Raw genomic sequence first — 26,025 nt, forward strand, 5'->3', positions numbered from 1 at the left:
TGGTGTGGTGTTAGAACACCGGGGGCTTGCGTGACATTATTCCACAGGGATTGCATCTACAAATAAATCTTGCTAGCTGACATAGGATGAGGGGTCTGTTGAAGGGCTGTGGATGAAAATAGTCTTGTGTAGTCACCAGTCTGATGACCTGTGAAAAGCAGAGTGATTTTCTTTTAAACCTTTAGAATCATTTTCAATATAGGAATTTTAATAAAACATCTTTTACAATGTAAGACAGCTAATTTGCAAACATTGGTGTGTCCATGCTTAACCCTACCTTTTACTCTACAGGCAGTGAGGCAGAAAGAAATGGAAAATGTCAGTCCTCAGGTTCTCAAAAAAGTTTTTATTACTTCATATAAAGATTTACAATATTTAATGTGGAATCACAGAATAATTATTGTCAGTATCTGTACCATTGTTTACATCATCAGTACAACTCTCCTCACTGAACATAAATCTGATCTGGCTCACTACATAACAGCCAGCACTTCAACGCCACAGTCTTGCTTCAGTACCTTGGCAACGTACAACAGTCTCACAATAATCTTTTAATTAAGTTGGGTTAACTGAAACGGTAAGAAATGTGGAAAAAAAACGTATTAGATAATATTCAACTTCTTGTTTGGTGAAAAGAGTTTTAAGAAAAGGAGGTTCAACTGGTTCTGAGTAAATCATGGTACATTTGCTTTGAGGGTGACATGGTTTACGTCTTGAAGCTATGGTTGAGCATGTGACAATTAGAAAGAGAGAGCACCTGAGAGGACCAGATTTTCGCCCACCAAAATAAAATGCCGCGATGCCCGCAGAAATAAAATGCCACAATGGCAACAACAAAGTGACACATAAAAGTGTTTAGACTATTGATGAGTGTGACAATACATGTGTGTCATTCATTCACAGACATACACTTTAATAAACATCTGACAGAACCTTGAAGTGAACTTTGGTTGTTAAGAACACGTATCTGATAATGCACTTTTGAATGAACACTGGTTAGAAAGTAGTGTCAGGTGCTGATAGTCAAAGTATGAAATACAGCCTTGAGTGTACTAGTTATTCCTCATGCAGGTGTTCCTGAAACACTGTTGGATGCATGGCTGTGACACTTCATGCATAGATCCTTCTTCCCATGACGTGCGTCATCGGAAGACATCAGATAGCTAGCAGATTGTCAAAGCTGCCAGCAGCTCCATTGCAGAAAACATTATTCATCATTATCTACAAGAGAGAGAGAGAGAGGAGAAAGAGAATCAAGCTGAGAAAGATCGCTCATTAGAGAGGCAAAGGTCACTGGTTAGGCTAGCTCAACTAAAGGTTTGGCAAATCAATGACGCAACCAGACATTTAATGGGGCATCAGGCATCAGAATTTGAGCGAAAACCTAGAGCCGCGTCCTCTGAAACGTAGGGCTTGGATGTGATTGATAATTTTGACCGTAACCAATATCCCAAATTACTACAGTACATTGGTTTGTTCTCTGATAGCTGCCTCAATTATATGTCAAAATATACGCATTGTTATTGCTGTATGAATTTGAGACGTAAGATACATCTTTCATAGATCTTGAGATAGATCCTCGAGGGAGATGTTTGACGTTTGCATCCTCCATCCACTTCTTCTACTGAAGACAGTAAAAGCAGAAAACAAAAGAACTGTCAAATAGAGATGTTTAGTGAGAAAATGTATCTGAAGGTGCTCCCATCCTGAGGGCAACTTGTCAAACTCAAAACTTTAAGTCTGACAACTGTCTTGGCACAGAGCCAGACAAAGCAGACAGACAGCATTAAGGGCGTTTTTTTCCCTTCACAACTTGGTGAAGCTGCAGTGCGGTAGGAAAAGAGGATGGGATTTTAGAGATGATATTAAACACTTGCTGTACTCTGACACAGCTCTTTGCTGTGGGAAAACTACTGAGGACAATTCAACACGGCTTCTGACGAGGACAACTGAACACAGTCGCCGACCAGAATGATGAAAAGAGATGAACGTGTACTTTAGCGGTTTACACAAGTGACGTAGAAACTCAGGAGGAAAGAGTGTTGTGGAAAATGGGGATGAAAAGAATAAAAGGAGGAGTAAAAATAACCAAACAGGAAAAAAAAAACCAAAACTAACCAGTTGTTGTGGTTAGATTCAAATTAAATAGAAAAATAGAAAATCTCCTTTTCAAAGACCCAATGGAAATGGTAGAAAAGATAAAAGTATATACAATCATCTACTACTACTGACCTTCTTGGTATGCACCATCTGCCATCACTAGATGCAGGATGTTAGAATACAGATGCTGGTGCTCAGTTCCCAAAATGCTGAGGACCAAACTGGAGCCCAGGTCAATATTCTCATCTTCATCTTCATGTATAGCCTTGAGCACCAAGACAACCAAACATCTGTTCAATCAGTCTTATGCTCTAAAACTAAACCATGAGCTTGCACAGATGACCTCAAAATTTAGAGAGAAATAATAAATATTTCATACCTTAATCTTATTATAGGCCTCAATGAACTTCTCAAAGCCCATCTGCTGCTCCAGGTTGAAGCGAAGCTCTTCCAGCCGACTGAAGATGCTGTCATGATGCTCAGCCTCCCCGCCCTGGTCCTCCCCACTGCCGTCTATAGTGCAGCGGGATTTATCAGTTCTCATAATACTGTTACACTTTCATCACTCTGGAGATGCTTTGATGGCAAATGGACCTATCTTTTACATGATAACTTATTAAAAGGAATCAATCATCTGACATAAAATATTAATTCAAGATGATTTTCTTACAAGCCCCTACCTGAATGCCACTCTTCATTGAGATGGCTCTTGTTACTGTGGTTCTCTTCTCCCACGCCATTGGTAAGCAACTCCCCTGCCTCCTCATCACCAGGACTCCCATTGGAGCATTCCTCGTCCTCATCCTCATCCTCATCCTCATCCTCCTCCTCCTCCTCCTCCTCCTCCTCGGCTTCTTCCTCCTCATCCTCTTCTTCATCATCCTCGTCGTCGTCGTCATCTACAGCCATCTGATTGTTGTCCTGATCGATCTCAGCTGCTATCCTATTAAAAAACTCCTGGTCTTCGCTCTCTGGAGGGTTTCCATTAAAGTCGCCCGCTCCAACCTCTGGAGAGCTCCTCATTAAGTCACCCTCTTCTTGCAGCAGTCTCTCCATGGAGGCCCTGATGTCCCGCAGGTCTTCATCCTCATATGCACTAGGGAAGAGAGCATATTCTTATCACACACAGTATGCCATTACCTTGCTGTATTGATAGAGTTTCTTTGCAAAAAAGAGACCCAAACCATTTTACGATGTTGTCTCTCCCACTTTGAAAATGATTGACAGAATGAGAGTAAGCCGAGATACCCATCACTATTAAATTACCTGCGACCTTAAGAGTGCACTAACATATTTAGAAGTAACTAATTTTACAGTGAAACCCTGCATTTACCAACAAAAGCACCCATTCCGTGCAAAATAGAACATATAGCCTCCTCTGTGTAAGTACTGTATTTATGGTTTGACAAAAATCACAGAATAGGGCCTGAGAATGTCTTTGTTTTTGAGATTTCATTTGTTCCTGTTTGTCTTACTCTTCAGTCTCTGACTGGTCATCATCTTTGGCTCCCTCATCCAGGTCCTCGATTTCCAGGTTGTTGTCTGGGGCAACATTAGCATCACTAGCCACCGCAGAGTCCTGTTGAGCACTGAAGAGACGACTGAGATCTGGAAGAGAGCAGGTCCGCAGCATCTGACAGCACAAAGCAAACACAGCGATAAATTTAGATGGGCTTACAACTGAAAATTAGGTAACGGGTAATGGTGAAGGGTGGTGGGATCTGGTATTGTGACGCAATTCCTAATAGTAAGTAATAGTAGAAATAAAGAACAAACAAAACTTAAAAGCGTACACCGACAAAACCTGCCACATTATTATTCTGTGTAGCTCTTTATGTGGATATAAAAAAAGGTTGAGCTAGGTTCTGCAGATCTCAATGTCCCTGATGAAGGTTATGAAAGATATAGGTTGATGGATGCTCTTTCTGTCCTATCAGACCCACTGCAGGTTCAGACTATGTGATTAACGGCGCTGGCTCCACTCCAGAGCACCTCATTAATAAAGAAGACTGAAATCCTACCTAAAAATACCACACAAGCCTCGACATCACACCAGGAACGAGGCCGCGATCCCATACTGTCACATGGTACTTAGATAATTACCATTATTCCTTTCATCACTAACAAAGTAATTGCCAGGCAGAAATCAAAAGTGTAATGTTCAGCCACCTTGGGGTTGTTTGCGTCAAACATGCCCGTAGAGAGACCAATGAGGAGGGAGTTGTGGTGTTTGGAGCGCAGAGGTGAGACGGAGCGTGAGCGAGAGGCCATAGAGGAGGATGAATCATCCATAGAGGACTGGGCTGAGAGGATTGCAAGGGCAGCAGTGCGTCGGTGGGCCGGGGAGCATAACTTCATAAACAGAGGCTCCTCGCACTGTGCTAAACCTGGGAAGGGGGAGGAAGGGGGCAGATTTAATTAAGATAATAATCACTCTGAAATATAGAACTGCTTTGATTCACTAAGCATTAAATCTCACCAGAAGATTCTGCTCGTTTGTCTGTGCTTTTCTCACTCTCCTTGGTGCCTGTTGGTCTTTTAATGCCCTCTGGTGGCCTGTAAGTGAAATATACTTTATCTCCACAAACGTGTGTGCTATCTTTAAATGTATTTAAGAAATTGTTCACTGCAAAATAAAACATTTTATGAGATGTAACACACTGGCCACATCCAGTTTTAACACATACTGGGGTGAGTAAACAATGACTGAATTTTCAATTTGGTGTGAAAGGACAAAGTTCTCTGTTAATTCTTTGTTAATATAAATAATAATAATAATAAAGATGAACAGTTACAATGGCTGTTGGGCTTCCTTCTCCCATGCTTGCTGCACACCAGCTTGGAGATGTGAGGCCTGTTTAGGTGTCTCTTCCAAAACCACAGACTCCAAGTCTGCTGGATCTGAAAGAATTCAGGACAGATAAGGACTGCTTGTATTGAAAATATGCTATGAAATGAGGAATATTTGATCATTATCAGACTGAGTGACATACACACCCTGAGTTTCAGTAAGGTTGGGTGGCAGTGTCATTCTTTCTGCTGTGCCGGCCACATCCTGATGTGAGGCCTCTGTTGGAGCTGCACACTCTCTCTGAAACTCAGGGCTCTGAAGCACAGCAGATGGTGTTGGCTTAGAGGTCAACGCTTCTTTAGGTGTCCTGAAAATGTCAGGTACTGCGGCCTGGTTTGGCTTATCTGTGGAAAACAAAGCATCATCAGGGAGGGAAAATACTCCTGGTACATCAGAACTTTTAATGCATTCTCTGAAACAGCACACTAAAAGTAAAAAATTGTCCTTTGTTTCCACATAATGATATAAAATATTTTATAACGTTAAGACTGCAGAGTACCTAAACTCTTTTCGAGCAACATCCTGCTGCGCACATAGTTACTGTATACACAGTAACTGTTTAGCTTCATACATACATACATACACATACTTACTACAAACAGTACATTAATTTGCCATTTGCAGCTGAAATCAAGAGGCTTTCAAGAGGTATCAGACTCAAAACCACCAGCGTTTTCTATGTGAAACCAGCACATTTCAATGCAGTTAAAATTTTCTACTAAATGAAGCGGAAAACTGCTCCTGTGTAGAGCTTGGTTGAGCTGCTAGAGCTTGACCAATAAGGCACAATGACTGAGTTTATACATGAATTTTATTCCAAAGTGCTTTTGATCTCTAAAAACTTCTTATGTTTATGAAATATCATTATTACTGGTTTTTTCCCAAAAAAATTGAATAATTTTTTATATATAATTTTCTCTGTAAGGTCTCAGGATAGTCAATGTGACCAAATGATGAGCTAAGTTGGGCTACACAAAACAGCTGGCATATTTTTTATTCAATCTTGGCTTTGACCGACAGAATTTGCATCAAAGGGAAACAGTCTCTTCCGAGGGTGATCAAACAGTGACAAAACTCTCAACACATATAATCATAAATTCAAAAACAGTAAAAAATAATGCCCAGGTTGAAAATACTCGAATCATGCTTTAAGGCTCACACTGCTTGTATTTTTGAGTTGATTAAAAAAAAAAAAAAAAAAAAAAAAGAATTAGCCTCATTTGGATGGTAAGAGGATAAAGAGGAAATGAAGACTAACCGGGACTGGGAACCTCTTTCCCACAGATGGTGACATTCTCCAGCTGCTGGGTGAGAGGCTGAAGCTCTGCCTCCTGAAGGACTCTCAAAACCTGAGAGTCTGGATTCACTCCCCACACCTTCCTAGGATTTTCTTCCTGTAGCAAACCCATCTGTATAACCTCACCCGCTGTTTGCTCTGAGAGATTACACATACATACACAGAAAGAAAGACTCATATTTTATATGTCCCCACTGTTTTAATTTTCAGGAGATGTGCATGTCACTTAGGGGGAAGACAACTCACCAATGGTTGCGATGCCCGTCTCCTCTAGAGTTTGTTGGGCTACAGAGAGGACAAGAGGAATTCCTGCCTCCCACTTCTTCCTATCTCCAGCAGAAGACGGTCTGTCTTCCGGTGGAGACACTGAGGTGGCTGGTGAGAGAATGTCGGGGGTTGGAAAACTGAGCAAAACTGCTTGCAAAACCTTTTCAGATGCACTAATATGTATGAATTCCATCTTGAATTTGGAAAGTGGCTGTTAAAAATTTAATTTCCACAAACACTAAAAAAAGACTACAACTTAAATTCACCAGGATAGCAACTTTGTCAGCATATAGCACAAGAATAATCTTGTTTCTGTTAATGCATGGGGCATAAGAGGTTTGCATGCAAAGGTTCAACTCACTAGTTGTCGTGGCACAGGTTTCCCCTAGTGTTTGCTGAACCACAGGAAGTACAGGCAGTTCTGCTGCATCCCACTTCTTTCGGTCTCCGTTCAAAGAGTGATGATTCTCTGTGTCAGGCTGGTTCTGCTGGGGAGCAGGACTCTGTTCTGCAGGGGGTGGAAGCGACACCTCAGCCTCCTCCACTGGACTCTGGACTTTTAGGTTCTGGTTAAGTCTGCGCAGTATCTGCTTTTTCTCACTCTGTTAAATGAAAAGCATTAAGTAAAATTAGCTTTCTAAATATTGAAGCACGGAAGATTCAGAATCAGGGCAATTTTAGCTCACTGTTACCTTAAAAAGTGATTACTGACAGCTCAAACACTCACTTGGGTGACTGTAGCAGTCTCTGGCTCAGGCAATTTTTCTTTTAGTGGAGTAATCTGACAAGCACAAAATGCAAAATTGATAACACCAATCAATACACACTAACAAATACATGATGTAGGACATGAAAGCCTTTAGTAAATGTATACTGACTGCTCCAACATTCTTCAGGGCAGCAGTCATGGATATAGCTGGGGTGGAGGGTTTGGATGCAGGCAGGGCAGGAGCTTTGGCAGCTGGTTCTGGCTGAGAAGGACTGGGCTGTGGAAGAGGACTTTCAGAGGTAGTTGATACTGCTACTGCTACCACCGCCGCCGCCGCTGCCACGTTTCCTGATTCCATTCCAGCCTTTACCCCCCGTGCTGCCAGCTTCCAAAATACACAATACCCACGATTAGACTATACTTAAACTAAATACACCAGTAAGGCCAAGTAATAGTACTGACAAAGGAATGTTGGGGTGAAACAAGGAATGAAAGAGCTTACATGGTCCTCCCAGGCTCTCTTTTCTCTCTCATATGCTTCTCTCCTCTTCTTCTCTAGTTGCTCTTTCAGTACGGCAGCACGGGCATTTGCTTGGGCCTGGCAGGTACAAATACACATATAGATGAAGAACAATGAAGCTTTGGCCAAATCGGTTTTGATGATCAAAGCTAGAATTACGGCCTTGCGGTCAACCAGTCAAGTTGCAGTTTACATCCATGTCTGTCCAGACTCATGATATATGTCGTGAAGACTTTGAAGGAATATAATAAAAGATATGAAGTGTATTATCATAATCATAATTAGCATATTAATTCTTGAGTTATGGCAAAAAACATGTTTTGTGAGGTCACAAATCTCTGACCACCAAATTCTAATCAGTTAACCCTTGAGTCCAATTTACATTTGTGCCAGATGTAGACATTCCCTCCGGGTGTTCCTGATGTATCGTATTCACAAGACTGGTACGGATGGATGGACATACAGACAGACAACCCGAAAACACAATGCCTCTGGCCACGGCTCTCGCTGGCGTGGAGCCATAAGAAGAGTTTTCCAGTCCTGTTTCCTCCAGTTGAAAATGCCATCCACCCAGCTACTGTTTTATCTCAAAGATTACAGGCTGTTTTTACTCCCATTCTCGATTACAATTCACACAATGACCTGCAGTTAGAGGTGAATGAAGCAGCACGACGTGGAACTCTTAGAGGTTGGACAATAACAGCCTTGTATTATTTTATCTACACTGACTGCCAGGTAGTTGTAGCATTGATTCTAGGATTGTACTGCTCACCTACAGAGCTCATGTTGGTCGAGCGTCTAGCTCCATCTCTGACATTCTAATCCCCATTAAAACAACCAAGGAAACGACTCAAAGGCTGAGGTAGTCAGGAAGGGTGCAGCTTAGACTGACTGAAATCATCATACATTTGAAACATGTTTTGAGAAGAACTGTATAAATGTAATTGTGAATTAAAAGTTGCATATTGGAAAATGTAAATACTTTATGTTCCTTGCAGACTCACTTTTAAAGCCTCTATCTTCTTCCTCCTGAGCTCTGCCTCCTCATTAGACTCCTGGCTGTCTGAACCATCACTGTCATACTGAAACAAACACCAACAACAGCCACGAGACAAAATAGCAAAGACAACTGAAACCTCTTTCATGAAAGTTACTCCCAGAATCTAAGAGCGGAGGATTGTACCTTCTCTCCTCTGAGTCGGGCTTTGATCTGCTGGCGCTCATTGAAGTTCAGCAAGCGGATCTGCCTCAGTTTCTTCAAGTACTCCTGAGAACAAATAGAGAAAGGTTGCGTGCTGTATGGTAGACACAGCTACACAGATACACAGACACAGACACAGACACACACACAGAGCAAGATGCAGCATTGATATCTGAAGTCACATTCAAACAAAAAAACATGGCATACACAGGTAGCACTTGAAGCAAACGCTTCATTCAAAACATAATATAATGTTAGCATCTGCAAATTAAAACATCATCCATCCAGCCAGAATAATATAACATATTTTGCAGTTAACAGTGCAATAAAGATGTATACATTTATGTATTCCATTCAAAGCAAAAAAGCTGTAATACACACTGCAAAACTGAGGAGGTGAAGTTATTCAAAATGGGACAATACACACAATACACAAACAAAAACAATGGTATTTATTATCGGGAATAGTAACAGCCATTATTGAGATACATAATAGTGAAACAGCTCACATTTGACAATGGAACACCAGACATTATGCAAGGAGTAGGCAGGGGTTTGAGCTGCTGGGTTGAATTATGGGTGTGTCAAAGGGAGTTTTGTGCAGACATATGAGACGTGCCAAGCCAGACGTGCCATGAGTGAGGGGGAGTGTGAGGCTGGGCATTTGAGCCTGGGCTCCTACCTCCTCCTCTTTGTTGGCTCTGGATCTCCTGCACTGAACCGAACCAGCCCGGCTTCCATAGACTGCAGCAAGGTTTTGTCGAGTGCCCTGTTTACCATTCAATTTGACCACATTTTAGAAGGACGCAGGCCTCACATCTAACTGTCACAACAGTCATGAGTGGGGGCCAGGAGATATTTAAAGCTGCGTTAATCATTATTTTTTATAATAATACTGAATCAAATGACCACATGTAACAGGTACATGTAGGGCCACTCATAGTCGTGAAGCCAAAGAATAATCTCTAATGCTTTTTAGCCTATTTAGCTCATTGTTTTGATTTTACAGCCAACAAATTTGCTGTTTGGTTCAGTTTCAACATTTTCATCAACACTGTTTTTCAGCAGCAGCTGTTTTCAAGAAAACAAACTGATAAACACCTGCCAAGCACCCAACAGCAGAAAATACAAAATAACTGGTGAAGAGGGTTGACCACTTAACAAGCTAAAAACCCAGAAATATTCCTCAGGGATTGGTTGAGACCAAATTAGGCCAGTAAATATTGGACTTACATTCATCAGGTGACCAGAGACACAACTTAGAGAATGCCGCTTTGAGCCTACTGGATGTTCAAGTAAGCAAATGTCAACTAACACGTTGACTATTAACAGCTTTACAAAATGATAATAAGTCAGGCAGGTGTGTCAGAGTTTTTCTGCCCCATATTGGCTGCAAACAGATTAATGCAATGTTAAAATCAGTTTTATTAAAAGGCCTTGCACACCCTCAGGTTGAGTTTTCACATTGAAGGTGAGCAAAACTGTGATCTGGTATACAGTATGTGCGGTCATCAGATTCACTGAACTAACTAGTTATACGGTATATTTAAACTTTCTTTACCAGCCACGCCTTTATATTGGCTCATTGCCATTATGTACTAGGCAGGTGGCTTACAATAGGCTTGCGTGAGCTCGAGCTGATAGTGGACTTCATGGCTTTAAATGGGGTTTGTAGTGAGACCCGTTGGGTCTCAACCAGCAAATCAAAACATGAGATGAAAGTGGCTGAAAGCTTGCTGATTCTCAGTGGGTTTGGAAGTACTAGCAACAATTTAACAATGCATAGCATTGTTTGATTCAGTGTCTTAATATCAGAATTTTTGCTTAATGGAGCTCTAACATTCCTAATATTTGAAAGAGATACATCAGTGTCTGGTTTCAAGACCACAACCAATGTGAAAGGTCATAATCACTATGATGGAAAAGGTTTGGTATTTCAGTAACAGGGCTAAATACTCAATAAGGTTATCCTTAAAATTCCAGGATATGTCACACTACATACCAGTTGCCCCTCAGCACGGACTTTGTTGAGCATAGCTTCTCTCTTACGTTGTAAAAACTCCTCAACCTGATCAGCCCGGTCAGCAGCCATGTGACCACGCTGCCTGAAAACAGAATTGGACACTGAATACAACTCATGGCTCTGCTGTGAAAAGAGATGTGTAATGTCATTTACTGATTAGAGCCAGGCAGCTTGACTGACCTAGTGATACGAGCTTGCATAGAAACGAGTTGCAGCCTCTGAAGTTCTCTCTTGATTGTATCCCGGTTTAGTAGTTGGGCGGGACCATTGGGCAGCACTGGACCAGCAGCAGCCTGTACACTTCTTACACACAGAGACAATGCCGTCAAAACAATTATTTAACACACCTAACCTGCCTAAAACAGAAGACATCTGAACTTACCGAATGGGACTGCCTGGTCCTGCTGAGGATCCCTTCCTGCTGATGTCCTTAGGGTGTGGTTGAGACATTTGGTCCAGAGCAGGGACAGGGGCTGGAGTAGGCCCCTGAACAAAGCCTGGGACAGAGGGGCCAAAACCTGAAGCCCTATTTCGACCACCTACAAAACACTGAGATTACAGGACAAAAGTTTGATGTGAGACAGAGGGAGGAGCTGTATGTATGCTGGATTTAAATGTAAAAGACGGCTTGAGTAGCTCTTTGTATCATAAAAAGGAAATGGGCAACCAGTACCTTCCTCTCTGGGCTGCTACCTCCACTAGAACTCAAGACATGCTTCCAGCCTTGTTCTCTGGCTTGGTTTATACGATTGATCTGTTTAAAAAAAAAAAAAAAAAAAAAAAAAAAAAATCACAGGTTAATGGATTTTTTTCAGTTTTAGATAGAGCCATATAGTACATTGACCCTTTCAAAGGCTTTAACCAACTTATTACAGTAATGACCCGATACGTAAAAGAAAAAAAAATAATTATCTCCACTTGGCACATATTTACCACTGACCTTTTCCTTTTCATATCTCTTCATTTGCTCTGCTTTCAACAGGAACATCTGAGGACAACACAGATAAGGAAATGACTAAAAGTGTCAAAACAATAAGAAACTTTACATAAGGACTTACTATGCTCACCTGCTCTCTCTGTTTCCTTTCTTTCTCAATCAGCTCCATCCTTTTCTTTCTGATGCCATTCTGCAGCACGAGGCAAAAGCATGTCAATCAAACAAGCATCTTAAACAAACCCGCTTTAAGGCAAGAGGCAGCAGGACTGCTCTGCCACTGGGCAGGCAAGAGAGGAGGGAAAGGTTGGTTGAAAGAGAAATCAGGCAGAACACTCCAAATAGAGCCTGGAGCGGAAAAACGAGTGGAGATAGGGATCAAGTGTAATGAGAGGGAGAAAAACTAAAAATGCTGGTAGGAAAACACACACCTTCATGTGTGTGTAAAAAAAAGAAAAGGGAGGGGAATCCAATAGTGAATACAAGTTATGTGGGGCTCTCAGCTGTACCTCATGTTTTTTCCTCTCTTCCTCGTCCTCTCTTCTCTGGGGTGCTGGGAGAGGGGCCTGAGCAACATATGACACTGGGGTTCAGAGTTTGCCAACACACTATGAGGTAAAAACAGATACTCACACACACAGATGGGAGAGGCCTCCAACATGCTAGGAGCTAAACATCAAACAGAGCGTTTTTTTACACTCAGGAAAAAAAAAAAATCATGAGTGAAGCTCAAAAAAAAAAAAAATCAGAGCATCTTGTCATCAACTTCAACAGCCTACTAACCGGTTTATGTTTTACAGCGGGTTTCCTCTCTGCAGGCTTTTTGGCAACATCTGACACCTTCCTCACAGATAAAGGCACTCCGTATTTGGTAGCTGGTTTGGTTATCTTCTGGGCAGGGGCAAGTGGTATGGAGCCAGGGGCAGGACGCTTGGCTAGTCACACAAGTAAAAAACAGTGAAAGCGTCTGGTGACTACGCAGGCCAACATTAATGAGTTGGATCAATACTGCAAATAATTACACAAAACATGAAAATTACTGTAAATGGTCAAATAGGTCTATTCACTGGTCCCCAAAACCCAACGGCATTTTAGTTCCCCTTAATTTTATCCACGCTATAGGTGAAATGCTTCTAACTTCATTAAATTAGGAGCACTGGTTGAAGCAAATGAGGCAATTTATTTATCTCTCAGTATTTAGGATTTAGCAACAGTAACACTACCTAAAAATGTTAATCATCTATGTCACCTGCGTTGGTCACCCTGGTACCTAAGGTTAAGGCACTGATCATGAACCGCAAATCCCTGGTTCAAGTCTGCGTGGCTCACATATTCCATTTTACTCAGAAATAAGCCACACTGTCAAAGCTAACTGTCATTTTACTGTGACTTCAAAGCTCCTATGTGTAAGATTTAAAAAAAGTCTTATGTTGTGATCTGTAGTGGCAGTATCTAAAAAGACAACACACACACTTTTTCTTTCCGAAACAAAATTTAATGCCATAAGAATCATTTGAAATATGTTATAATCACATAAAAATTGTATTGCTGCTTTAAGTTTAAATGGTGAATGGGATGCACTTATACAGCACTTTCCTAGTCTTATCGACCACTCAAAGCTCTTTACACTACTGCCACATTTGTTCAGTATATTGCCCACGGACACTTCGACAAGTGGACTGGAGGACCCGGGGATCGAACCACCTATCTTCCAGTTAGTGGAAGACCCGCTCTACGTCCTCAGCCACAGCTGCCCTAAAAGGTACTCTCACATTTTAAATTCACCAGCAGTGTTTGCTTACCTGGTGGCCCCTGCAAGACACCCACTTTAGGCTGCTTGTGAAGAAAAGTATGGCGGAATTCCTGAGCGATGAGCTGGAATCAGTAGAGAATATATATATTTTTCTTGTCCATATACAGTGTGGATTAGGTAAATTTAGGCTGTATCAAAGACTTCTTATTGTACCTGCGGTGTGAGGAACCTCTCTATCCTACAGGACAGGAAAGGTTTGTCCAGAATGCTGCTAACTGAGGGCCTTTCCCGGGGGTTGCGTTTAAACAGCAGTGCCAGGAGAGAGCGGAGTTCTTGAGAGTAGTGAACAGACACAGGAGGGTAAGAGCCACGAATGATCTTCAGAACTAGGTTCTTCATGTTGCCAGCCTCAAACTGAGAAGAAACACATGCAGTACACGATTATAACCAGGGCAGAGAAATGACTGAGGGAAATCATATATGATCATGGTCAATAACGGCGTGATTGGTTAGGTTTGATAATGACGCACTCAAGAATAATGACCCTTTCTTTGAAACTTAGCTTGACAACCGCTTTACATACAGAAGTCTTAGGGAAGAAATCAAAACCAGTATGTGAGAAACCACTGCAATGCTGCATAAGATGTATTAACTTGACATTAGTAAACCGCTCACACACTGAATACTTACTGCATGCTTAAGAGTGCACATTTCATACAGGACACACCCTAGGGCCCAAATATCACTGCAGAAGGAGGGAAATTAGGGAAAGTGAGAGGAGAGAGCATACAAATGGATTGGCAAGGATAAGTTCTGGGGAAGGTTTACACTCATTCAATAATGTATCAACAGCCATTTCCAATGCTTTTCCCTTTTTTGTATTTTAAACAGGAGGAAAAAAAGGAATTCACTGCTGAGTGAACTCCAGATTGAACATTGAGATACTGCTTAACTTACTTCATTGGTTGTAACTTAAATGGATTAGATTACATGCATTTGTAAAATAGTCCAAAAGATAATCAATACTGGCTTCCTGATGTGGATAAACACAAGCAGGCTCACTCAATAAAGAGGAGACATTATACCTTTACATCATCCGGAAGCCACCGACTAATCCTGCATGACTCACAGTTCAATGGGGGAAAGTGCTTGTCCCTTGGATTACAATTAAATATTCATCTACAACACAAATGAGACAAACACAACAGGGTGTACCAGAGCATAATGTTATTACCTTTTGTTGTTGTATGGTTTATTTTCGCAGATTTCTGGTGATAGGTAATATGGTGTTCCTATACACGTTCTCGCCAGTTCTACAGTGCTGAAAATCACAAGAGAATGGAAAGCAAATTGTATTATGCTTTACTATTCCCAAATCATAGCTTTATAGAGATCTGCAGATCTACTCAGATGACATTGTATGTACCTGTTCAGCACCCTTGCAATTCCAAAGTCCCCAAGTTGCACAGTCCCATCTTTTGTCAAAAATATGTTCTGTGCAGGCATTATGAAAAACATTTTTTCACAATAATGACAAATAAGCAACTTATAATCACTGAGGAAAGATCATGTGGTGACTGAGGAAGACATCAAACCTGGGATTTGATGTCCCTGTGGAGAATTTTCCTATCATGTACATGCTTCAGTGCCAAGCAAATCTGCACAAACCAAGCCAGGATCTAGGCAAGGGAGAAGATGGTAAACTCATATTATACTGTACCAGCTTCCACTATCTACATATGAGTCTAATGACTGAACAACCCAAGGAGAAATACAGAAAGATTTAAACCATCTAAATACATATCAAAGACGAATACAAAGATATGGAATAGCACCAGTCAATATGTGGTATCAATGCGGCCTAAAGATTGAACACTGTTCCAGTCTGTCAACAAGTATATCTTGAATAGTCATGATTGTCTCAAAGTCAGTGGCTTACTTGCTCTTCTGAGAACAGTATTCCTTTCTGAGAGTTGATCTTCTTGAAGAGGTCTCCACCCTCACAGTAGTCCATCACAATATACAGACAGCCCCCCTCTGAAAAGAAGTTGTGACATATTCAGACTCATGTTATGCACGTTACATTGTGTGCATCAGGATATAATTGCAGTAGATTATGTGGTTCTTTTTGATTATTGCTAAGATATTTATGTCATGCGAATACCTTCAAAAGACTCCTTATACTGGACAATGTTGGGATGACTCATTTTGGCAAGAACAGCAACTTCTTTTCGAGATTCCTGCCTCTCTCTACTTGACATCTGTCAAAGTAAAAGGGAAAGACAATGTGAAAAAGCCAGGTAGTAAAAGGAAGCTCACATATATTGTGTCATGTGAAGCTTGTGGAATATTAGCTTACTCCAGATATGCCAATCTCCTTGATGACATACTGGCGTCCATCCTCTTTTGATTTGACAAGGATGGCCTTTCCAAATGAGCCTTCCCCAATTTTCTTCACCTTTTCGTACTTGTCCATGTTAATGGAATGACTGGCTCCTCATGCTGGGTCTGCAAAGGGATCAAGGAAAATGCTGCAAGGCTTTGCTCGAATTGATTAAGCTATATCATAAAGCTGCGGGTTTCATCCATTATTGTTAACTTCCGTGTGTCATCCTGTAAATATACAGTAATGTTAGCTGCATCAAGCTGTGCTGTCGGACAGAAAATTAATTTTTGCCTCAAACAGGGTGTGATGCTGAGACAACACACAATACACTTGGTAGCAAGATTGCTAAAGATACCGTTATATAGCAGCTAGAAGAAGACTGAAGACCAACTTACATAAAATATACATATACCCCGTGAACACACGTAACACATAGTAATATGATTAACGTAGCTCACTGTGTAGCGGTGTGCAAACGAAATTAGGTGGCTAGTACTTACCATTAGTCATTTTTGCTGCCGTCTCACATAGGTTGGGTCCTGCTACTGCTCCTAGCGCTCTCTATCTAACTACAGCTCTCTTTTGCTGGATTTTCATTGGCCACCTTCATATTTCTCCAACGCGAATTGGTTCATAAAGCTGTCAGTCATCTTCCATGGTGATTGGTGGACACAGTCTCCACCCCCAATGAGACAGTTGCGGTGGAAGTTTTTCTTTCCATAGCAACCACAAACTGACCGTGGACGTGTAGTGACGGTGTAATTGGCCTTCCGAAATACTTCATTCGCAATATGGGTAGAGCGGTTTGGACTTTCTTCTGCCGAAGTGTTGTTATTAAATTTGCCGTGAAACACGGAACCTTCCTTTACTTGAATGAGTGTCAAACCAATGGCTAATAACAGGCAAAGAGGATCTTGTGAAAACATATTCAGTGTTAAGCTTCTCTTGAAATTTAATTCACAGGACAACCAACTATTTTATCTGCAAGTTTTATACAAGAAAACAAATAAGAAACAAACTAAAATTGAACTGTATTTTAATACAAAAAAGAGATCAATAGAGTATAGTAGAAATTTAAATAACAGGTTATATCTATAAAAAGTTTAATAGGGTTAAAGTACGCATGAAAAGTGTGAGACAATGACTAGCCTTTAAGAAACACCATAAATGTAGTTGTGCAAAAATATGAAATAAACAGAGAAAAAGTAAAAAGCATTGCAATATCATTATACTGTGTGTATAGTAAACGACAAACGTGTAAAAATTAATTCACGTCATGCGTGCAGTGCTTCTACAGCTGGCCCAGTAGCTATACACAATTGCCGTATCAGTATTCAAGTACACAACTGCCGTACAAATCCAGGTGTACATTTCGCATCACTCGCTTCTCACCTAGTATTAAGTTAAAATACAAAGATCTATGTAACTTATGTAACTATAGAAAATCTAACTATGTCAATTGGTGTGTTTTATAAAGCGTTTCAAAACATGTTTGCTCAGGTGGGAGCGTATGTCCCCTCCAGTTACGGTGAAATTTCGATCATTTTTATTCCAACACTTATCCCAGATTAGTGCTTGTTCTGTTGGCCCTTGGATAAACAAGCCCCTTATTTATAACGTGTGGTCACATGAGTCGCTCGCACACGCCTCGCCGTCTGAGTGTGTCGCAGACTGTGTTCAGATGACGCACTGAGGCTCTGTGTGAAGATGGCTCCCTTTCCGGACGAGGTGGACGTTTTCACTGGCCCGCACTGGCGAATGAAGCAGCTCGTGGGCTTATACTGCGAGAAGGTGTGTACAAATAATTTGCGGTTGTTCATTTGGAGTTTTACGAATGAAATATATTACGGGGTATGGCCAACGGACGAGTGAACGCCAGCTAACACACGAGCTAGCTTGTGTCTGTAGCATTCAGGATTGAGTCAGCCGGAGCAGATACAACTATTGGATGATTGTCTCACGACTACATTCGGGCCGTTTGGTAGCTCCATGGTTAGACTTATGAACGTGAAGTTAGCGTTACATAGAGGTGTTTACTCAGCCAGCACTTTCGGGCATGTATTGGGTTGTTAAACTTTAAATAACCCATCCTCTACCCAGCCAAAGCTTGCTAAGTGCTTTAGCTAGCTTAAATAACTTACAGGATAGCTTGTTATGCAATATGCTTTAAGTATCACAACGCAGGTTCTAATCTACCCACAAGCGGTGTTACAGCTAAAATATTGAGAATTTCCAGGCTGCCTGTAAAAATGATGGTCTTTAGGCTTAAAGTTGCATGCCAGATAACCCCATTTAGCTACACCAGATAATGCACGCACTGCTGTATTGTTAGTTTACGTTCCCTGCTATAAAGTTACGGCAGCTGTCGTTTATGGGTTTACTCAGGAACTACCATTTATTGTGATCTAACGCCACCAGCAGAAGTGTTAATGATTATATTTATCACCCGAACCTTGATATAAACACAAATGACATAACAATTTGTTATAAATGGCTGACAGTTTGTTTGTTTTTTCACAGCTGTCGAAAACCAACTTCTCCAACAACAATGATTTTCGCTCATTTCTTCAGTCCCTGTGCGCCACCTTTAAGGAGTTCAAGATGCATGAACAAATTGAGAACGAGTACATTATCGGCCTGTTGCAACAGCGCTGCTGCACTGTGTACAATGTGCACTCTGACAACAAACTTTCCGAGATGTTGTCCCTCTTTGAGAAAGGACTGCACAGCGTTAAGGTAGATATGCATTTTTATTTTTAAAAAATAGTGTATTGCCATGGCCCTAGATTGCACCTGTTGCACCTTCTGAAATAAATGGCTCAGCAGAAAAACTACTAGGCTTTACTTAAGGTGAAATCATATGAGTTCTGCGGAGCTCAGCTGATACTAGTTGCTAAATGGTGGGGTAACACACAGTCATTAGAAGAACTGTTACGTTAGTCACACAAAGATTGCAGTAACAACAATGTCATCAGAAGTGTTATTTTTCATGTATACATCATAATTTTAAGACAGTAAATTATACTGTCTCTGTAAAATTTAATTTTTATCAAAGGTATTTGAAAAATTGTAGCATCCAATTACATAAAATTAGATAAAACAAAGTTTTTGTCACAGTTCTATGGGGTTACAATTTGAGATTTTATTTAGTAAGAAAGTGGCCAAATGTGGAAAGAAGTAGGCTGAACTGTATAATAGAGGGAGGGTGGTTTTTGTGATCTGCGTAATAGGAGACAAGAGTTATTGTTCTCTCTCAAGCGACGGACAAACCAAAAAATGGGCACTCCAGAATGATGCAATTGTATAAATCTCAACTTCCGCTCTGCCCCAGTCAGTTTATCAGACAGAAAGGAGCATTCTTCTGCTTTGGACTGGGATCTTGCATTCTGTCTAAAGGAAAATATATTTCTCCTAATAAATAATACTGTGCTGAAATTATTTTAATAACTGGGTGACTTTATATTGAATTTTTCCTTAGTTGTTAAAGAGACAGTTAAGAATATTAGGTCTGAAAAGGTTATACAACATAATTTCCATGTTTAATAATCCAGCTACTGCAAAATGTGGGTGAGCACACATTTGGTAATTAAGTTGCGAAAAGAGTGAAATACTAGATTTTGTAAAAGGGATTTTAAAAAAGTCTGCACCGCCCTGTTCTGTAAGGGATTGCATATGTCAATAATTGTTATGTGTTTTTAGAGTGAATATGAGCAGCTTAACTATGCCCAGCAGCTGAAGGAGAGACTAGATGCTTTCACACAGGACTTTCTGCCCCACATGAAGGAAGAAGAAGAGGTATAAGATGTTCAAATTTCTTTAAGTTTTTTAATATAAACATCTTTTATTTAACTAATTTCTCAATGAATGGGTAAGACTAAATTGTTTACATAAACAACAAAGGTAAAAACAGAAAATACATGTATGGAAACTTATTTTAAAAGTTTTCTTCCATACCCAGAAAAAATGCACTGTTTCAGGCTGGTTGTAAACTAAGAAGATTCTTTGCAGGTGTTTCAGCCTATGCTTATGAAGTACTTCACCTATGAGGAGCTCAAGGACATCAAGAAACAGGTGATAGCACAACACTGCAGCCAGCAGCAATGGGACTGTGCCGCGGAGGTGCTGAAGGGCTTCACTTTGTGGAGCCAGGCAGAGGAGCTGCAAAAAGCCTTTAAATATGCTGATCACGAGAAGACAGATTATGGTTAGTGATTATATTCTCAAATGTTAACATTTTTTTGTCAAACTGGTAGTCATCAGGATCATGAAGAAATGCTTAAAAATTACTCATACCTGATTTGAGGTTCTTGCATATACAATCCTTAAGTGGAGCACTATCTCCAGTTGTCAGTATCATCAGTGTTCATTGCCATTGCTGTGTCAAGTTTAGTTCAAGTATTCCATGCACTGGTCTCAGCTGGTAAATGAATGACTCGTTCTCCCAGTTTGTCTGTGTATAGATGGCCCCGAAGAGGAAAGCCACAAGTCTGTACATTTTTCAAATGTAGGTACATAGAAAAGTTTGTCTAACCAATGCAAACAGTTTTGTGGCATGGACAATTAATGACATTTTTGACGCTCAATCAATATTTTATCAAGTAAAAATACCAAAAGTGCTGCTTTTCAAAATGGGAAGATCTGTTGTCTTTTTTTTCTTAATCCCTTGGAGTTTTTTTATTGGAGTTAGTCTAAATTTGAAGATATCACTTTGGGCTCTTGTTATTTGTGATGGGCATTTGTAATATTTTGGTCATTTTAAAAAAATAGCCCAACTTATTAAAAATGGCTCTTTATAAAAATGAAAATGAAAGCAGTCCACCAGTATCGTCTAGAACATGCAGTGAAATAATCTCTTTCCCAGTATACATTGTAAACTTTGCGTAAAAACACAGGTCTTACTAATGACATTAACCATGATTCGTTCTATTCAAGTATCCAGTAGGCCATGACAGTGAGCCAGCATGCATAGTACTAAGAACCTGAAACTGAGGCCGCTCAATGGAATTTAGTCACTTCATTTTTATTATTTATTCCTGTGCTTTTCATACTGTAAAATGTATTCCTTGAAAAAGTCCTATGTGTAAGCAGTAAAATATTGAACTATTTTATGTCATTAGACTCATGAAAGGATAAATTGTCTTGAAAGTGGATTACATTTGTAAAAGGTGCATTTCATAATTGTGGTATTTTAGTTACAAGCCGAAGACCTTTTTGCTCTTCCTCAGAACTGGAAAAGAAAAAGGATTCTTCAACCCACATCTCCCAGCTCCCTACAGAAATTATGCTGAGGCTGTTCCATTATTTGGGCCCTGAAGATCTGTGTCGCTGTAGCCAAGTGTGCAGCTCTTGGTCAGAGCTAGCTAAGACCGGCTCTTTGTGGAGGCACCTCTACCCTGTGCACTGGGCCAGAGGTAGGCTGCTGAAAGATGGTGAATACCGAAAGGACCAAAGTATTGTTTAATTAACTTAATTTTCCCTGCAATTTAGAATCTCATTTGTTTGGCAATTGCCTTACATGAGCAAATACTTAATTGCATTCATTGAAGTATCAATGAATGGTGATGATGGTGCACTGCTAATAAATGTTTGTGTTTCTCTAATGTAGGTGATTATTACAGCGGCCCTCCTGGGGATCTTGACCAGGAACCAGATGACGAGTGGGTGAAGAGTCGACAGAATGAGGGTCGGGCCTATCAGGAATGGGATGAGGATGCTGATGTTGATGAGTCTGGTGAGGTTTTGTCTTCAGACCTCTGTTAATGGCTAAAACAGTATTTTAAAATATGTTGTACAACTAGTTTTAATGTAGCACTTGCAGTATATAATGACCTTTTCAGACAGAAGCTGCCAAAAAGGTGTAATTTGGGATGTGCTATTGATAGTTTCGAACCCATTTATCTTGCCTTTGGCAAACTATTAAATGATCAGTGTGTGCCATTTTAAAAACACAGAGCACTGTTTTTAATACTCTGCAATATAACACAGTTAAGTATTTGTTTACACTGGTAACTGTAAAAGAGGTCAGTGTTACAAAATCTAATGCAGAGTGGGAGTCTAAAATAGTCTGCGAAGTCTTCCTCTGGTTTTGACATTTCTAGTTCAAAAAGAGTGCACAATAGTTCTGATTGGCTATCCTATTGATACAGGGTAATAAAACCATAGCTTAATAAAATCTAAATGTGTTTGCCCAAGATCCTCAAACAAGGCATTCCATATATGCCCACATGCTCTTCCAGGCTCTTTATTTGTCATTTATGAGTTTGCACTAAAGTCACAAAGGTGCTGCCCCTATCCCATAAAGACCGGACGCAACACATGCGTGTATATCTGTGTATGTATAGCTTCTCCCTTGAGAGCTGGATGCACCATAAGCGTGTTTTTTTTTTGTTTTGTTTTGTTTTTTGTTTTTTAAATGTTGATGAACATTAGGGCAAAAGTAATAATTTAGAATTTACAAGTTTTAAGCCCTCAAATGTTTTTATTTCATGTTTCTATCTGCTTCAGAGGCTGAGAAATAAAGGTTTTAGTAAACATCGACAATTCTGTCGAGTTTCTTAGAAAACCCTCAGGTTGTAGGAGGTTGTTTTCAAACATTGCTTTGGTTTAAGAATGCTTTTTTAGGGGGCGCCTCAGGTTGCATGTCCATGTAGTCATCCATGTTATTGTTCATTGTCTTGTCAGATGTGTCGGGCCATACAGTGGGCTTCCTGGCAATTAGCACTGCTCAGCGAGAAAAGAGGCTTCTGAATGGGATTATCCAGAACCTTCTGCCAGCTGTGGGTCCATCTGTCAAGTCAATTGTTCTGGCATACAGTTCTACAGTCTCGAGTAAAATGGTACGTAGTGCAAAATCTTTATTTTTACGATGTAATTGGCCAGCACCAAATTATGAAGCTTGTTAGACAGATTTATCTTGTGAAAATTAATGTTGACTATATTTTTGTCCTTTTCCAGGTCCGTCAAATCCTCAGTCTCTGCCCCAATATTACTCATCTGGATCTGACCCAGACTAATGTTACAGATTTTGCATTTGACAGGTAAATATTAAAAAACAATTACAGAAGTAACATTACAGATTTCTGATTATGCACAATGGCTACCATTGAAAAGATTAAGTTGCTTAGTTTAAAATTTGCGTAGGGGCTAGTCCTGGTCAAAAAAAATTTTTTTACGAACTCAGTATTCACCACCATATTCCTTCTATCCTCCCTCTCACAGCTGGTCATCTCTTGGAGCTTGTCTCTCTCTAGAGCACCTGGATTTGTCGGGGTGTGAGAAGATCACTGATCACACCCTGAAGAAACTGTCTGTTGGGCTCGGCGACCTCATGTCCTCCACCTGCTTCGACAAGCGTTTAGACCGGCGAGCCAAACTTCTTAAAAGCTCCCCAGTACCCATCACAATCATGGATGAGAGAAACCTACATCCAGTGGGACGGAAGCGGCAGGCCATCATTTTCAAGCAGGGGACTGGCCATTGGGGCGCTGCCTGCACGCCCACACAAGTGTGGGTACTGGACTCCTCAGACCTTGCTGATATTGAAGATGCTGCAGAGTGGAGCCGTCATGGTGGGATGTCTCTTCCTGATGGGGAAAGCTTTGTTGAGACACAGCTTGCGGGAGGCTCGTGTTGCTGCAGGAGGCGCAGGAGGCGCGGGCACAGGACTGGCTCAAATGCCTCCTATTTACATCAGCAGTTTGCCATGTCTGGCGACATGTTCTGTGGTCACTCCACCTGCTGCAATAGTGACATGGCCCTCAGGACTTTTGGTGGGCCCCAGTGCAAGTCAGGCACCACCAGAAACCTCACTGCAGAATTTCGGACTAAATGCTCCTCATTTGGGGGCCTGCAGTGTCTGGAGCCTGAAAACAGGACTTACAAGTCAGAGGCAAAACGCTCACTGAGATTTCTCAGTCTCTCTGGATGTTATCAAGTCACTGATTTGGGCTTGAGGTAAAGATCATGCGATGCTGTTTTTCAATCAAGCTAAAGAACATACTCCCTTTATACTTGAAATGGCATGATTTCCTGAACTAATGTGGGTGTACATTAGCTTATTTGGAGGTTACTATCTTCAGAAACAGATGTGTTGCAGTGAGATAAATGAGTCATATGTGATCAGCTGTAAAATTTGACATGGTCAGCCAGCACTGATGCAGTTTGAAAGCACCATTTTAGTGGCAAGTGTAGTTAATGTCAGTGCCAGCCGAAAACAGAAGATGGTGTAATAACTTGTGTGAGTGTTGTCATTTGCGCAAGCACCATTCTCACTAACAGTTTGATCGAGATCCAGTGTGACTGTCATTCAAAAGGCTACATAAAAAGGAGAAGTATAAATGCTCATCAAGTTATGTTTACATCAGTTATTACCTTAATTCAGATTATTAGGGAGAGAGGCTTTGTACATTAGATTAGGTATAGTCAACAGTACTGCCCTCCTTCATCTAGTTGTTCCCACTGTTGGTATGCACGTTGTTGTACCTGTAATGAGGTTGCATTGCACTGCGTTTGTTTCAGGGCTCTGTCTCAGCGTGGAGGGCTTCCTGTCCTGGAGCATCTCAACTTGTCTGGCTGCCTCTTCATCACTGAGGTGGGGCTGCAGGAGTTGGTGTCAGCCTGTCCTTCCCTCAATGATGAACACTTCTATTACTGCGACAACATCAACGGTAACACAAGTGAAATTGTCAGGGGTCTTTTTTTCGTCCGAAACACAAAATCGTACATGCTCATGATCTAGTAAGGGGTTTAGACAAAGGCCTGTGTTGATTTTTAACTGTATATGAAAATGTCGTAGTGAATAGAAATTATTTGTGAGTAGACCTGTTACACTATGTGGCAACTGTAACAAATATTACTAACCCCACTCGCATAGCATGTGTCCTAGTGTAAGTAACCGAAGCTGCTGAGGTGGAAGGTAAGTAGGCATTACAGTAGCCAGTATGAAGCCTTCAGTTTTCACTGTCAAAACTTTATGCAACCAGCTGTGTAGCGTACAGTCTATTTATTTAATATATGATCATTTAAAATTAATTTGAATGTTGTAGATGAGGGTGTGGAAAGGCTTTTTCACTTGTGCTATGGCATGCAGTTCAGTAGATGACCACCAACTGTGTGGTTTGTCTCTCCAGGTCCTCACGCAGACACGGCCAGCGGCTGCCAGAACCTGCAGTGTGGCTTCAGAGCCTGCTGTCGCTCTGGAGAGTGACCCTGCCAAGCAACACTCTCCTAAAATGTCACGTCTCCTTTTTATTGCACTTTATCCTGGGAATACCATTTGCTGTATTTTGTGTCACTTAAAAATGTTTCTGGATGAAACTGTAACCTTGCTCCTTTTATTTCCATTTCCATCTGTAATAAATGGAAACAATCCTTTAGAAAAAGAAAACATTAAGGGGTGATAAAAGATTTGAAGCATCTGCAAATGTACATCCTGGTTCATTTTTTGCTTTTGAAACAGTAAAAACTAGAGAAACAAACACCAAGAACTTAGTGTTTTCTGTAGTTAAAGTATTTTACTTTTTTTCACTAAAACTATACTGATTTATGTGAGTCTGCTTCTCCTTGTTTAATTACAATCAGCATAGTGTTAACTGGCCAACTGTAGCGTCAAAGTGTTTTAATCTTGTTTTTACCTTAAACAAGCTTTGTCATTCAATGGAAAGGGTGATGTGGAAAATTAAACGGGAGTGAACAAATCACTGCCTCGTCTTAGATGGATGCTGACTTTTGTGAACAGGTGTCATGTTGATCTACATATACACCCATGAGCCAAAACATGAAGCAATCAGCACTGATTATCTTGTAACAACAGCGTACGTGGGATAATTATCTAGGATAATTAACACATTTACCATGTTAAGAGGCTGACGTTTTACTGTGTTAAAGAAAAACAGGTTTCTACAAAAGGTTTTCCACCAAGCATTTCGGGAGTTTATGGGCCTTTGTCTCGAACAGTCTTTGCCAGTATTGTCATAAACACATCGT

The 26,025-nt window shown here is 40.7% G+C and overlaps 2 protein-coding genes across 5 annotated transcripts; one reads left to right on the forward strand and one right to left on the reverse strand.

The window, feature by feature from the left end:
• Positions 1 to 334: 334 nt before the first annotated feature.
• Positions 335 to 16,771, reverse strand: nek1 (NIMA-related kinase 1). 3 transcript variants are annotated; one of them, XM_040128893.1, is made up of 36 exons: positions 16,542 to 16,771; positions 16,015 to 16,163; positions 15,820 to 15,916; positions 15,595 to 15,692; positions 15,251 to 15,334; positions 15,082 to 15,149; positions 14,890 to 14,976; positions 14,346 to 14,400; positions 13,869 to 14,069; positions 13,705 to 13,777; positions 12,686 to 12,837; positions 12,412 to 12,468; positions 12,036 to 12,095; positions 11,909 to 11,956; positions 11,642 to 11,722; positions 11,351 to 11,517; positions 11,149 to 11,268; positions 10,948 to 11,050; positions 9,628 to 9,714; positions 8,928 to 9,011; positions 8,749 to 8,826; positions 7,727 to 7,822; positions 7,394 to 7,609; positions 7,243 to 7,296; positions 6,877 to 7,117; positions 6,495 to 6,623; positions 6,210 to 6,386; positions 5,098 to 5,295; positions 4,896 to 5,001; positions 4,580 to 4,656; positions 4,270 to 4,487; positions 3,576 to 3,733; positions 2,781 to 3,196; positions 2,480 to 2,613; positions 2,233 to 2,365; positions 335 to 1,221 (listed from the first exon to the last, which is right to left on the reverse strand). In XM_040128893.1, exons 2-36 carry the CDS (start codon positions 16,129 to 16,131, stop codon positions 1,208 to 1,210), a joined length of 4,284 nt encoding a protein of 1,427 aa, XP_039984827.1. In that variant the 5' UTR covers positions 16,132 to 16,163; positions 16,542 to 16,771; the 3' UTR covers positions 335 to 1,207. The 3 variants fall into 3 exon arrangements, with proteins under 3 accessions (XP_039984827.1, XP_039984826.1, XP_039984829.1); XM_040128892.1 differs by having other exon boundaries at positions 11,149 to 11,271; XM_040128895.1 differs by lacking the exon at positions 9,628 to 9,714 and having other exon boundaries at positions 11,149 to 11,271; positions 16,542 to 16,770.
• Positions 16,772 to 17,666: 895 nt separating this feature from the next.
• Positions 17,667 to 25,467, forward strand: fbxl5 (F-box and leucine-rich repeat protein 5). 2 transcript variants are annotated; one of them, XM_040129325.1, is made up of 11 exons: positions 17,667 to 17,832; positions 18,562 to 18,777; positions 19,741 to 19,836; positions 20,050 to 20,245; positions 21,267 to 21,470; positions 21,647 to 21,772; positions 22,723 to 22,877; positions 22,996 to 23,078; positions 23,260 to 23,994; positions 24,559 to 24,707; positions 25,170 to 25,467. In XM_040129325.1, the coding sequence occupies exons 1-11, from the start codon at positions 17,749 to 17,751 to the stop codon at positions 25,244 to 25,246; spliced, it is 2,121 nt and encodes a 706-aa protein (XP_039985259.1). In that variant the 5' UTR covers positions 17,667 to 17,748; the 3' UTR covers positions 25,247 to 25,467. The 2 variants fall into 2 exon arrangements, with proteins under 2 accessions (XP_039985259.1, XP_039985260.1); XM_040129326.1 differs by having other exon boundaries at positions 21,267 to 21,452.
• The last annotated feature ends 558 nt before the right edge of the window (positions 25,468 to 26,025 follow it).

The sequence above is a fragment of the Xiphias gladius genome, chromosome 6, assembly GCF_016859285.1.
Source record: "Xiphias gladius isolate SHS-SW01 ecotype Sanya breed wild chromosome 6, ASM1685928v1, whole genome shotgun sequence".
Classification (NCBI taxonomy): domain Eukaryota; kingdom Metazoa; phylum Chordata; class Actinopteri; order Istiophoriformes; family Xiphiidae; genus Xiphias; species Xiphias gladius.